Source organism: Centroberyx affinis, unplaced genomic scaffold, assembly GCF_046629955.1.
Source record: "Centroberyx affinis isolate AG114_WGS23_722 - 3 ecotype Tasmania unplaced genomic scaffold, CSIRO-AGI_Caff_v1 ptg001070l_1, whole genome shotgun sequence".
NCBI lineage: Eukaryota > Metazoa > Chordata > Actinopteri > Beryciformes > Berycidae > Centroberyx > Centroberyx affinis.
This window is the reverse complement of record NW_027279619.1, coordinates 286,359-301,702: the sequence shown is the minus strand read 5'-3', so window position 1 is coordinate 301,702 and position 15,344 is coordinate 286,359. Positions and strand designations below refer to the sequence as shown.

The following is a 15,344-nucleotide window of genomic DNA, read 5'->3' as shown; positions in this document are numbered from 1 at the left end:
AAGACAAATGCAGGCACATATAAAAATGTTAATCCACACTGCACACCGACCTGTCCTACCTATTTCCTCTTGAGTACATCCCAGCATGACCTCTGAGGGCAGAATGGGTAGAAATAATGCAATTGGGCGATTTGGTAGGTTCATTTACTCAGTGATATAAATTGTAGCAGAAAAGACAGAAAACGGCACTCCTAAGCATGAAAAAATAACATAAAATGCACCAAGCTTGATGAAAAATGAGTGAGTCTGTATATGCGTAAGTCTGAAAGCTTTTTGGGTTTGAGAGAAAGTAGTCATGAAATAGTGAGAGAGTAGAGGAAACATGTAACCGTGGATACTAGAGTGATGGATAGAAGATTGCTTTTCCTTTTTGCGTCACTCTCACCTCTCTTTCTCTTACGAAGATCCCTCATTGCTGCCCGGATCATCTTCCTCTCCTCAAAGTCTTTTGACTCATCGAGCTGTTGAAGAAAAAAAAAAGAAAAAAAAAAAGACAAATGGAAACAATGAGAGGTCAGGCCTCAGAAAAAGCCACAGTGGCAGCACGGCTCTATATTTACGTATGCAGTGCTAACATAGCATTGTGCGTACACACAACACCCTGGGCAGTGACTTTTCCAAATATACTCTCACATAGCTGGCAAGATTTAGCTTTTATACACAAACTCGCTGCATGACTGAAGAGGCTGTCACATGGTGCTTTTAAATCTAAGTGATGTGGAATAATTGCGAGGTGTGAAGTACCATTTTGTCAAGCAGCTCCTCATCCTCAATGGCAGCCAGCTGTTCAGCAGTCAGTTTTCCAGAGCATTCATCAGGTTTGGCCTGAGTGGTTGTAGAGCCGTTGGGGATGGCTGGGGCATGACAGGCCACCTGGACAGATGGCCCAACTGAAAACATCGGCTCAGAGGCCACCACAGGCTCCGTCTCCATCTGTGCACAGACACACACACACACGCCACGAGCAAGAGCACACACATACACACACATGCAGAAGGAGGAAGGATCATTTGATTAGTTTCAGATTGCACAGATGTGGAAGTTATTGTCTGTATAACAAATTTAGCTGAAAATGATGACTTTGTTGGATATGTGTGCATTGCCGTCTAAGGGCTACTATCAGTTATATCTCCAAGCCAAACAGCTGGAGGTCAGGCTCTCTGCAGGTAGTGAGAAACCATGTAGCCCTGACCCATATAAGACCAGGACAAACAAAGACAGGGGGGAGGTGGAAGGGAAGTGAGTCTGCCTACTGGAAACCAATCTACAGCTGGGTTACAAAAGGCACTGAGGCTTGCTGACATTTAGGAGATAGTGAGCACAGTAAGATTTCCTTGAACCATAACAGGCTTGAGCATGTGACATTGGTGGTACTCATATATGTATATTTATATCTCAATACTCTCTCTTTTGACAATGATCTTTCTCTTGTACCAAGACTGCCCACTCACCACCTCACATCATTTCTCCCAGCCCCTCTGCCTTCCAGCCCTGTGTGTATAAATATGAGAGAGCAGGTTACAGGAAAAGTCCCAGACAATTCTGCTAAGTCACAGTTAACTTAGTTCACAGACTATGACTGACACACTGGGTGTATAAATGGTAAAAAGCTGCAGAGAACCAAGAGTTAATGTGACAGGTAGGATACACCACTATGGCTGTAAGACTGGAGTGCTGCATTACCAGACATAAACTCTGAGGAATAACATCCCAGGCTGTCCTTTCAGGGTACTGGAATGTATACCACCAGAGGAGCAGCTGTGCAAGGAGCAGTTAGCGCATGAGCAGAACTAGGTAAGTAAAGAGGCAGAGTTGTGTTTACTGTACATCCACTGCTGAAGGGGATGTGGAGCAGATGAGCATAAACATGACATTATAGTTCATTAAGATAGGCCTGGCTATCTACCAGTGTATTCTGAGTGACCATAAACCCTATAGATAACACCTCTTAAATTTTCATATGGTGTTGAATGCCTGTGCCAGACTATGGGTTCTGGCTGACTCTGGCTTCATTGTTTTTGTTGTAATCGAGTCCAGGTCCAGATATAGCTCAGACAGCTGGCCCCGTCCCCACCAGCAATCTCCCTGTCCTCTCCTCTGAGGGCCCCAGCCGGGCCAGGTCCAGCCAGGGAGGGACAATGCCCAGCACAGCCTGTGCTGTGTGATCTAGGGTGGCCCCTGGTTTTAAGGCTTTCTGGACACAGAGTTCTGACCCATGGGATAGGTTGGACTGAGAGCCACTTGACCGCAGAGGAATGTTTTTGGACACAACACAGCCAAACAAGGCCTCTAAGTCAAGCAATGAGAGAATGTGTGTGGGGTGAGAGAATTTCTGATACAATGGTCAGTTACACTGGGTGTGAAGAGTCGTGATTAATAAAGCCTCTATATTCTCTTGATCATTGGAGTCAATATTGTATAGAAAAATTGCTTTTTGTTTTCTTTCTCTAAAGGGAGAAGGACTACAATCTCTCTTTTCACATCACCATGGTGAGCTACAGTACAGTCTTCTCCAACGGGTTTATGAAATGGCTGATAAGGGAGAGCTATGTAAATCTGCACACACATAGGGGTTAAGGGTCAGATAAGGTCATTCTCCATGCATCATAGTCATCTGTCTGTGGAGATCAACTTAAAAAGAAGCCCATCATTTTTACTGGAGCAGTTGATTGGCAGACCCAGCTGTCTTTGCAGGATTAGACTGGACTATGAACACTGCCCATTTGAATAACTGAAGATAATGCCACAAATATCCCTCAAAATGTCATCAATGTGCACACAAACACACCTGCACAAGGTATATTTGTTATTTGACTTCAAGGTACAGTATAGTGCAACATGGCTAATGATACGTGCCAACTGTGTATCATGCCAATCATAAGAAATTCCACTTTGATCTATACTATAACAGGAACAAATGTCTATATTTTGTTCTTTGACTTATTAAAGAGTTGGTTAAAGAGTGATTAGAAAGTAACAGAGGGAAGTATGGCACAACCCTAACCTGAAAAAGGGGCTAGAAGTCTGGAACACTGTTAACTATAGGCCAGGATTATATCTGTTCTCATGCTGATCAGTCTCAAAATACTGATAGTTTAAAATAATTTAGAACCTTTGTCATAAGGTGAGAGAGACAGGAGGAGCAGGAGACACCAAGGGGATGTCATAGACAGGCTGTTGTTCCTCAGACGAATTGGCAAAAAGCACGGTTACTTTTTCCGACTCCTGGAAGTGTGTCCACTCAACACATTTTTCCTAACAGAACACATACCTGCATGCACACACACATATTGTACACACACTAGTGCTGGCCAGGACATGATCAGAATCCCATGGTATTAAAGGATTGGAATACCTCAGTGACAAATGGCAGTGAAGTCCCACACATAAACACAATCTGGCAAAACTGAATGTCAGAGACTGAGATGGGCAAGCTTTGTCAAAATGAAGGGAGGGAGTAATGTAAGTAATTGCCAGCCAATCCACTGATATTGAGAACACTGGAACAACAACCATCCCCTTACTTCAAGAAGCTTATCTGGATTAAAAGGGGTCATGATCAGAACCTTAGTGGTTATAGGAGCATGAAGCCATTAAGAGAGAGCTGTACCATGCTGTTGCTGCGAGAAATGTTTCCCATCAGAGAGGGAGCAGAGGAGGAGCGGAGTGTTGCAAAGGTGGGAGGGTGAGGGACAGGTACCGGCTCAGGCTCAGGTTTGGAATTCTGAGGTGCGTCCGTCCCATTGGATACAGACTCCGAGTCCTGGGAGCATGATTCAGGCTCTGGAGGCACGCTTGATGGAGTACCCAGGGGTGCGCTAGATGGCGTATCCTGGGGTGGATGGAATTGAGAACCCAGGGGTGTGCTCGATGGCGTATCCTGGGGTGCCCGGGATTGAGTACCAAGGGGTGTGCTAGATGGAGTATCTGGGGGTGTGCTAGAGGGAATATCTTGGGGTGCACAGGATGGAGTACTCTGGGGTGCACAGGATGGTGTATCATGGGGTGCATGGGATTGAGAACCCAGGCGTGCACTAGATGGAGTATCCCGGGGGGCATGGGATTGAGTACCCAGGGGTGTGCTAGATGGAGGACCCGGGGGTGCGCTAGACAGAATATCCTGGGGTGCGCGGGATGTAGTATCCTGGGTTGCACAGGATGGAGTATCCTGGGTTAGGCTGGATGGAGTATTGCTTCCACATGGAATGGAAGGTGAGCTTTCAGGGCTGGGCAGTACGTATATTGTAGGTTCAGGGAGCCCCATTACCTGGCACAGGGCCTCCACTTGCCTCACCAGCCTCTCCTGCTGAATCCTCAGCCTTAGGTTCTCCTCCTGCAGGCTGGCCAGGACCTTGGCCAGAGGAGCCACCTGGGCTGCTGCCTCCTCCAGCCGGGCATCCACTCGCTTTCCAAAGGCCTGCAGGTCACTGTGGATTTCCCCCACTGCACAGCGCAATGTTAGCTCAAAACTCCCTTCTGCAACCTGCTCCTCTTCATCCTCCACCTGCTCCTGAGCAAGCAGATCTCCAATCACCTCCTCCAGGCCAGACTCAGCACAAAGGCTATCTGGGCTGCCCAATGCCTCTGGAGCCTCCGAGGCTGGGAGGAAGTCCAGGTTCACCCCAGGCATGGCCAGGCCTGCTGCACTCAATGTCACCAGTTACACTGAAATGTCAGTCCTTTTTCAAGGAAATACAAAGTCCCTTTTTTCGAATCCACTCGAGTGTCCCTTTAAAGTTGAGATCTAAGACCAAAGAAATCACAAGGTTGTGGTCTTTGCCTCAAATGACGGGGATAGAAGGTTTCCTCTCTGTCTGCCTGTTTACAGAGATCCTCCAAAACAACACGCGTTCTTTATACCCCCAGCAAATCTCTCCTCTTTAGCAGCCTACACCCTGACAGCCAATGAGCATGCAAGGAATCCTGTTTCCAAGGCAGCAGTAGACCCGGCCCCCCTTTTTTTCTCAGGTGCCATGGACATGTCTATTTATCACTGGCCCAGCCATTATTCCACTGAGCCAGTCAGGCCTGGGGGACTGAGGCCTAGGGGGGAGTAGTAGTGGCAACAATTCAGAACCCCCCCCCCTCCCTCTTTCAACTTTCCTTTTATTTAGAGCCCTTGTCCTTCACACCTCGACTGGCAGGCAACTAGGGCTTTAGATGTGGCTCTGGGCCGAGTTATATATCAGTGCTTTACTCCTCTTAAAACTGTTTTTTAACAAAATGCAACCTCTGAGGCCTGACAAATTGGGTCAGTTGAGTTGTATAACTCTGGTTCAGAAGGCAGACCTCCGGAGGGAAGGTCAGTCCAGGAAGAACAGCGTGATTCGGGCAGTGGCAGAGCAGGCTGGGTGGGTGACCAGTGTGGTGAGGGAGAGCTGGGGCCCAGTTCTGCCAGGCTATGGGCAAGGCTCTTGGGAAGGACAGCTCAGCCCTTCTAGGATTTGTTTTGGGCTTACTGACATAGAACAGAACAGTGATCCTTCCAGCTGCTGCTCATGTGGATGCCTCAAGTGCTTTGTGTTTCAAGTTGAATGCTCTCCAAAAGCACTGATACAGGTCCATGTCTTAATGTGTGTGTACATTGCTCATACAGTAAGAAGTTCAAGTACATTTATCAAATGCTTAGCGGGGCTATTTTGGCAGATTATAGCAGACGCAGATAAATCTAAGGCTCATATATCTTTAAGCAGAGTCTTTGATTAGAAGTACAAGGTTGCATAACCATGTGCAATAAACGTGTGGCTTCTTGCCGGCATACCAATACTACATGAGAATTATACTGGTTTTAAAGAGCACACACAAAATCGTGGATATTCGCTGTAACTTGTCAACACCCTAATAGCCTACAGTCACTGGACAACCAGCATTCTTATTTTTCTGTACACATAAACATAGTGCGCTAATCATCTAAGCTCTGAGTAATCAGGACTGGCATAACACAGAGTTCAGCAAACCTCTCTTGATCAACTTTATCTCTCAGTGGAAAACTATGTGAAGGACACAGCTTGTGACCGAGGACAACGGTGGTCTTTCCTGGGACTTATAGGAAAGCAGAGCAGTTCCCAGAAAGAATCTGGCCTCTATGGAAAGCGGAGAGAACTGTGACTGGCCAGGTGGAAGTGGGTCAAACCCCAAGAAGGATATGGCTCTAGTCTTACCACACATCAGAGCGTGAAAAATGGAGAAAAAGAAGATGATGGAGAAAAGAAGGAGAATGAGAGAGAGAGACAGATAGACTAGAAAGTGTACACACACACACACTCACACACAAATTACGCCACACTTTGCTGCATGCAGGTCTATATTTATGATTATTAGGGTAGTCTACTAATGTGGTAGTGTGAATCAGACAGAAATTTATGTCTTCCATCTCACACAAGTGACAATGTCTGTGGCTATTGTGAACCCTCTGCTGCTATTTACAAGAGTGTTTCTAAAAATACTGTAGTGCAGCTTCCTCCAGAGCCCAGCAATAAAGCAATGCAGAGACTTCGGTCAGGCACCACTCCAGAGAAAAGCCAACAGGACAATGGGGAAAAATGCTCTTAGGGAAGTTTAAATCTAGCTGGTAATAAAACACCAGGGATAACACATGATGGTCCAGGCTTAATGGATTATTTATTTCACTGACAAAATCTACGCAAGTTTATCCAAAACGCAGAATCTCAGACTCTCTAGTATGTGCCCCAGTCTGCAGACCAGGCTTTAGTCTGTGACACATGTGAACTGGTTGGGTAACCAGCGTGTGTCAGTGATCAGCGGTATGATAACAATGTGGTGCTTATCCCTCTATGTTACAGTGAGGCTGGGGATGACAATCCGTCACTGACTCTGGGCCTGAGTCTATGTTCACACAGCGCCTTACCAATGTGACCCAGGGCTCTGCAGTAATCTCCATCCGTACAGGAAAGAGATTGACTGTCCTGTCATCACCCTGGATATAAAGCGATGGCATGATTTATATTTGTGTCCAAGGCCCGAGGGCAGCAGTCAGCTTGGATGGACAGCTGAGATGAGCAGGGACAGCTGTGAGCACTTGGACCAGAGCATGGTGGTTGAAACACTACCAGCATCTTGACCGTGCCATTCAATTAATCCATCGCTCTCTCTCTCTCCATGTTAAACTCTTAGTCGCTCCTTTTACTCTCTTTCCAATGTTTATCTCATTTAAAACTTTTCTCTCCCTTGATTCTCAAATGGATTCTTACTTTTAGTCAATCCACTGCAAATGCTGACGCTATAAGCATCACCAGTTTTTATAGGCATTATAATAAAAAAAAACTCCTAAGGAAATAGTAGAGGATTTGAATGCTGAGGACAGACCCCCGAGGAGAAGCCTAGACCACCCAACTAGATCAGAGTCCCAGACAGGAACTTCCGTAGTCAGTAAACAAACAGCAATAATAACAAGAAGATCTCATTAAAACCTTACACTGTATAGTGCATTCACATCAGCACAATCTCCTTGCTATAAAGAACATGTAAATGTCAAGGAGTACCGATAATGTACTCCACAATGTACAAATCCCCCCCCCCCCCAACATGTCAACCTCTGCACCAGCTCTGACACAACCTCGAACTTCCACTAGACAAGAGAAAGTCGGAGAACAGGTGGTCTCTGGATCAGTCTAAAGACGGCCCAGTCGCCTTCCCCTGGTTGATGTTAACCAACAGTGTCTGCTAGTATTTTCACAATCTCATTAGCCAAGTCACTTCCATGTTTGCATGGTAAAACTTGAGCAAGCCTGGCAGATCAGCTGCAAGATCAGCCCTGTTGATTTACAAAAAGAAAGAGAGCGAGGGGCGTGAACAGGCGTGAACTACCTATTGTCAAAGCCCCACAGTTGATCATTACAGGCATTCATATTAAGCCTATACAATAATGATGTGATTTTACGGATAACCATCTATGCGTTACCTGCTAACACAGCCAAGTGATGTAAGCATGCAGTCATGCATAGTCTACTACACTTTGCAGCTTGTGTTAAGGTCTGTGGATCAACCCTCATCTCCAACAGCTATGAATAACAACAGAGCTAGCAGTGTAATAACAATTTAGGGCTTAAGTAATGGTCGGTAACTGATACATGTAGCATGCCATACCATGCTGGTGGGTTGGTATTAGAAACAGTGACAGTTCCTGGCAGGAGAAGAAACAATAATTCCCTAAAATCACCAAAGAAAACACAATTGTAACAAATTCTTCAATTGCACTCAAAAGTCATATTATTATTTTTTTTTACAAAATTTGACAAGCACAACCTGCTTTGAAATATCAGACACACATTAACATTCCACAAATACGTTACCTGCATGTAGTTATGGTAAGCTCAGTCAGACGTACACCTAATGCAGGATCAATGTCCTCTTCCTGGGTTCTTTGTATGAGACAGACTCGACCGTTGCATCTGAGTTTCTATCTGCCCGTGTGTATGTGTGTCTCAATGCAGGCCTAACTGATGGAGACAATCTCGGCCCAACACCTTAAATCCACCCTGCAGCCTCTTGGAGCCTCCTCCCAGTCCTAATTAACCAGCACCCTGATCCCATAACCAGATTACTGCTGTGCTCGACACAGGGGGTGGAATACACAACTATTAAAGACTAAACAGGACAGCACTTCTCTGCTCTCCACCCTCCACTCAATCCCCTCTCTCCATTCACCAGGAGGCTTTCTTTCAAGGAGGATAGAGAAGGATAAGGAATGAAGCAAAGTTCTTCACAACCCGAGAGGTCACTGCGGGGAGGGAGGGGGCTGGTTTGTACTCCCTACTCCCTCAGCTTAAGCCACATGACAGGGGGAGATCACCAACCATCACTATCCACCGTCAACATCTGAGCCTGACCGCTCTCTTGGCCAATCAGAGCGCACAAAATAAGGCCGAGAGTTGCAGCTCCTGGTTTCAGACTCCCAAGAAAGGACGTGATGATGAACTTGTGTCAACATGTGGTTTAAAGTCTAAAGCATTATGGAGCATGCAGCTGGACCGTAATTGGTGTGGATGAGGACAGACAGGTGTGATTTAGGAAACATTTCCTAGACACTTCTCAGTGGGCAAGGCCTATAGAGACAAAATGAGGAATGCCCGGAGCACCTCCCTCTCTCTCGCTCTGTCTTTTTCACATACCCTACAAGGACAGATGTGACTGGCTACCCACTCTGTGTTTGATAAACACTGTTCTTCCCTGCTCTCTCTCTCTCTCTCTCTCTCTCTCTCTCTCTCCCTCTGTATTTCACTGTCCCGGCTCACTTGCTTTTCGGGCCTTTATAGGCAGTGATTTATGTGACAATGACACAGCTAAAATACAATGGAATTCAATTGAGTCAGTTGGAAATTAGTAGATGAAAGCAAGACATAAATCTTTAAGTGGAAGACACTGAGGACCTATTTTTAGCTTCTGTCTGTCAAGTTCTGTCACGATTCTGGAGAGCCATAGAACTGTGTAAAACCATTTCCAAAGCCAAGAAAGTACCTTGAATGAAGATCCTGAGGAGAGGCTGGATGAGGAGAGCTTGAATGGTGTCGCTCTTAGGCCGAGGGTCAACTCTGATGTAGACACAGACAAAAACACAGGCTTACACGGATTTGAAATATGACATATTGTTTATAACACTGTAAATTCAGGGACACAGTCTGCGGTTTCATGTTGAATAGAAACAAACCCCAGAAGCCTAAGGAAACTCCTGGCGCCTATATACATCTGTACAGTTGAGATGTGTATATGGCCTCACAGTGTGTTGGTGGCAGCCATTAGTCAGTTACATAAGCTGCCATAGTGTCATAAACAACAGGGTCTCATGTCTAATAAGAGAGGAGAGAAAATGTACATGACGCCACCTTTAATATAAACAGTCATGTACATTTGCCTCCAACAGCACACACACATGCAGTTTTTTGTGACCTGTCGTCAGCCACCCCACGCACACACACACACACACACACACACACACACACATAAAACCTAGGTGTGAGGCAGACTAGCGCAGCATACTGTATATCTAAGACTCTTGTGAGGTGCTTTTGAGGGAACCCGAAACACAATCCCAGTCTGCCTTCAGTCAGAGGGAGAGAGGTAGCTTCCCAAAAAAGGAGCCCAAAACCATTAAAGCAAATTGAGCTTAAAAGCAACCGTGTGACCCTCTTGAAGAAGCCCATTGGAGCTGCCAGCGTGTGTGTCTGGGGGGTTGTAAGAGGTGAGGAGGCTGCGAACGCACAGGTCCAGCCCGGGTCTTAAATAAACTGTTTGGGTTGGAGGTCCCGGTTGCTGGGAAGAGCCGAAATCCAAGACGCCTTGTTTGGATAGACCTTTACAGCAGCTGTAGTGGTGGTGCTTCTGAAACTAACTGAGATTCACACGCTTGGAGAAACACACCCATCTTGGGATTACACTCAAATGTTTTACATAATTTCAGTACTGTCATTTGTGTATTCGTCCTTGTAATGTAATGTAATGTAATGAAATCTTGCCGGTACTGTATGTACAACATGAATTAAAGGAATATTGTGTTTTTAGGAGATAGGCCCGTTGCTCAACTTGCATGTTAAGTTGAGAACATAGACACCAAAACCATCTGTATCCCATCCCACCATCTGTCCCCTGTTGATTGTTTGCTCCGGTGCTCAATGCTAACACTTAAGCATACACTATGTTGAGTGATGGTATACCACTAGTATTATCCAATGTAAGATGACTGACCTTTTAGTAATAGAAAGTTGTTAGTGTTTATTATTGTATGACTTGTAGAGTAATACATTTTATGAATAATTAAATGAAATAATGAAATATCGTTAACTCACTACAGCTAATGTACTCATCCACTACGCCATGATATTTAGCTGCCCACAGTCTCCCATCGTCCACCACATTCACAGGTGAAGTAACATGGATGATTTTGGTTGCCATGTTCTCATCTCTTAACGGCTAAATTGAAAATTGTCAATCTCACAAAAACTTTGTGTTCGTTTAAGGGCATGCTTAAATGAATGAGGTAAGTGTGTGTGTGTTTGTGTGTGATAGAGAAAAAGTGAGACAGAATGCAATGTCTACAGCATGAGGCACACAAAACAGTCTATTGTGTACACTAACAGGCCTGGTCCAAAGGACTGTTCTACAGCAACTGTATTATTCAGTCTTGCCTGAGACAGTCATTTGTTGTGTCCTTTGTCCTGATGTACTCTGTACTGTCAACTGCTGACCTCACCCTCACCCCCTCTGCACTGCAGCAACATGTCCTATTCTACAACAAATACCCATTACAAGAACCATACTGTTTCATATTTAGCCCAAACCTCTATTCCCACTCATCCATGTTCTTTGCTAGCTCAGCCTGGCCTTGCCTAGCCTGACAAAACCCCTTGTCATCATCCCACTCGTGACCGATTCCATGCTGTCTGCCGTCTCCCACGGCAACTGGGATTCCAGTGTGATCTAAAGGTTGAGATTAGCAGAGAAAGGCGTAGCTGGATGAATATTTATACTCCTGGTTATACACTGAGTACAGCGTACTGTACCACCTCCATACATGGCCACAGTGGTTACACTGCACTGTGCACACTGAGCAGGAGGGCTTGAAGTTATATCTGTTTAATCAACTGTGATTTTCATCCAAGGCAGGCTGCATGAGGCGAGTATGCCCCCCTTGTCTGCAAGAGTCAGAGTGTTCAGTTGACATTCAAATTCTGAACTGATGGTAGGAAAAAGATTACGCAACGTTTACCTGGTTATTTGTGCATTAATCAAGCTACAGCACGACTACTTCACCTCGACTCTGAAGTGTTAATGTAAGGTTGATGCTCCTACCTGCTCTCTGACCCAGTGCATTGCTGGTGATGCGTGGGGCCATGTTAGTGATAGGTACAATGTTGCCCCTAGAGGAGGACGTAGAGGAGGTGGTGGTGCGCCCATCCTTGATCTCGATGGTGAGGAAAGTCTTCATGTCCGGGTCTGCTTCTCCCTGGGTGACCTGCTGTCCAGCTGCTCTCCCTGGGGTCCTGTCTTCCTTTGAGTTGATGGAGGCGTGCACACACTTTTCAGCTGGATGCCTCGTCCCACCCATGGAGTTCTGGGATTGGCTAGCTGAAGACAGAGGTTTGTTGGCCACACCCCTTGGCTGAGGTGTGGCCTGACTCTGGGCTGCGCTTCCTACACTGGAGGAGGCTGAAGAGGTGAGAGACGTGGAGCCTACACGTGGCCTTGCTGGCTTGTCTCCAGAGGTACTGAAGGATGCTGCTGTGCGTGCAAACAACTCGGTAGCTCTGGAAAGATTTGTCTGGCCACTGATGCCGGAGGTGGTCCCATTCCTCAGAGAGCCCTTCTTCAGAGCATTTGGGCTGTGGCTGGGCTCTGTGAACTTTCGCATCCGGTCCCGTACAGAGTTGGTACGGTTGAATGGTTCCAACACAATCTCTTTCTTCTCAGGTGCTGTAAAGCAGAGACATAATGCATGAAGGGAGTTGGAATCATAGAAAAAACACAGAAAAGTTCAGCAGACACACAGAGCCTAAAAACTATAAATCTCTTCTACTTGTCAGACTGATTTCAGCAGACTTGAAGCATCTTGCTATCATCATGACTGTCTCCTCCTTCAACTCAAAAGCCCTCTACAAATCCCTCTCCTCTTTTACCCTCTCTCTGTGTTTTGTTCCAGCCCCTTTATTTTGCTTGACTTCACCTCCCCCATTGCCCCATCTTTCAGTTCTAATTCTTTGGACTTATGAGGACATGTTTCTCCCAGTTGTAGTTTTTTTTTTACATTCACTGATGCTTAATACTTTCAGATAATGTGCAAAAAGCTCATGCCTTGACACAGGACTCTGGAGAGTAAAAAGGGATAAAAAATGAGGGAAAAAGCCTACTAGAAATGGAAAAACACTAGTGATTAGAGGAGAAGATGTTCACTGAGGTCACCCTTACAAAGAAAAAAGATGTGTTGCTTAGTAACAAAACCACAGTTTACAGTACACGGGACACAGAAAAGAGCACTGTCTGATAGAGAGAGGAAGAGAGAGAGAAAATGTTGTACAGTATAACGTGCTGTCTATTCTACCCTGAACCCCCCCCAACCCTCTATCCTGCGATTGGCCCTATACGGTCACGCAAGCCCTTTGACTGCAAGAGCTCCACATGGACAGCATTATGCAGTTAAAGAGGGCAGTGTGACTTGATATTGGAGGAGAAGCTGTAACTCAGTAGGAGTACTAAGGGTCTACAGACTATGAATCATCCGGTGCGATATTATCACACACTCTGAAGTTGCACTAATGAAGATGGCAAATGCAATTGAGCTGTCCCTAAACTCGACCAAATAAATCCGTCTGTGGGTCTATATTTGTACTAGCTGCTTACCAGAATCCTTTGCCTTGCTGTGGAGAGTGAGGGGCAGATCTCTGTTTACTGTGACCTAAGAAAGAAAGAAAGAAAGCAGAATGCAAAAATGACAGGACAATCAATAAGTATTGTCTTCTGTCTGATCAAAGCAGTGAGTAGGTGACATTAAGGGTTGACATGCCATGAAATTGCTATACTGAACAGCTCCAGGTTTAACACGGCAGCAATGCACATTCATAAGGGGCTAGAGTCGGCATAAAGGACTTGGATGGCTGTGGTGACATCTACACACACAGAGAATACAGGGAAACATAAGTGCAGCATACACGGGTGGTGTTTTCATTACGTAACACTTGTGTTTGGAGTGAAGCAGTGGGCCTCTGTTCTTTTTTTGGCAGAGGGGCCACGATGGGCCCCAGTGTGTTTACATTACTCTCAGGAGACTGAGCATCAGCATACACTGCAGGGAACAATAAAAGAAGTCCGGGGTCTGCTTTGGGTAAACACATTTAGAGGAGCGACACTGCGGCGTCATGGTGACCTGCGTCGCCAAGATGAGTACATCTTACTTAACACCGGAGAGCCAGCGCACAGCACCTTCCTGTGTGTTTGAGTGAGCTCGGTGCTGTGGGATGAAGAGAGACAGAACCTCTGGTCGGTGACGGTGTCTATCCCTCTCTGACAGTGGGTGAGGCTTACACAGCTGTGAGGTGAAGCAGAGCCGACCCAGCACAGCACAACAAAGACTCTGTCCACAGCGCTGAGGTGCAGTTTGTTTGTGTAGCCAAGTAACCAAAGTTAAACAGGGACTAACACAGGTTCAGTGTGATGTGTTTATAGATGCCAGTGGGACCAGGGTGTCACTGAAGAATGGGGTGTCAAGAGTTTCTTGTCAGGGAGAATGAAAAGGAGAGGGAGAAAGGGGAAGCTTGGACTGCACGTGCACATGATGGGTGCTATGTGGCTCAACACCCCACTCTAGTGGTGCAGTTAAGGATATTGTACACCGTTGTGGTTATACAGCTGACTCAAACTATATTGACCATAGACCATGTGATTTTTCCAGACTAAAACTTTACAGATTCACACCTTGAGAGGTATTCACCTAATACAAGGAATGCATACTCCACCTTTTGTTCCAGGTTGTCAGCTTTCCCCTTGGCACTGCCATTGAGCAGGCCGTTTTCGGAGCCTGGATCTCTCCTGGATAAAACGGCCCCATCAGGCTGCGTCTGGTCGGAGATGCTGGTGGAGCAAACCTGGCTGGACTGAGGCTGGAGGCTGACTGGAGGTTGGTTGCTCTCAGTTTCTGAGTCTAGGCTGGAAGTGGAGCCACTCATGGCCACCTCCACCTCCTCCGCTTGACCCCTTCCCTCAGAGGACATACTCACACTGTGGTCGGATGTCTCTGAGTCCAATCGTTTCCTAGACAACAGACCAGCGCTGTCTGAAGTCCCAGAGCCCAAGCGGGGTCTGGGACCCACGCTGGAGTCGGAGACATCAGAGTCCAGTCTCTGCCTGGCACAGGACTGGGAGCTGATGCTTCGCTCTGACGCCCCGGAGTCCAGCCGACTGCGCTGGGAGGAACTCTGGCTCCTGTCTGAGGCTCCAGAGTCCAGTCTGGCCCGGAAGGCAGAGCCCAGGGTCCTCTCTGAGGCCCCAGAGTCCAGATGGGCCCTGGAAAGCACCGAGGTCAGGCTGCGGTCTGAAGCTGTGGAGTCTGACCTTTGACGGTGAGACAGGACTAGGTCAGGCTCTGTGGTCATAACTTCTCGCTGAGGCCGGGTCAGTAGAGGTCCCGAGCCGTCATCCTTCACCAGGTGGTCAAGAACTAACACCATGCCTGAGTTGGAGCCTGCGGCAGGAAACACAATGGTAAGATGAGCAATGTACTGTACTATACTTGTGGCTTACAGTAACTAATTTCATAAAAACTGATTTTCATGGACTCCTGTGCTTTCTATCATTTATTTGCATCAGTACTAAACAATACAGAACATGGGGTTATGTGA

At 46.4% G+C, this 15,344-nt stretch overlaps 1 protein-coding gene across 1 annotated transcript in view; it reads right to left on the bottom strand.

Moving 5' to 3' along the window:
- smtnb (smoothelin b) overlaps positions 1–15,344 on the bottom strand; it is a 50,106-nt gene that overhangs the window by 6,339 nt on the left and 28,423 nt on the right. The window contains exons 7-13 of the mRNA XM_071523149.1: positions 14,463–15,187; positions 13,351–13,405; positions 11,806–12,426; positions 9,478–9,551; positions 745–933; positions 386–461; positions 51–92 (exon numbers count right to left, since the gene is read on the bottom strand). Coding sequence (XP_071379250.1) covers positions 51–92; positions 386–461; positions 745–933; positions 9,478–9,551; positions 11,806–12,426; positions 13,351–13,405; positions 14,463–15,187 — 1,782 coding nt within the window. The remainder of the gene's footprint in view (positions 1–50; positions 93–385; positions 462–744; positions 934–9,477; positions 9,552–11,805; positions 12,427–13,350; positions 13,406–14,462; positions 15,188–15,344) is intronic.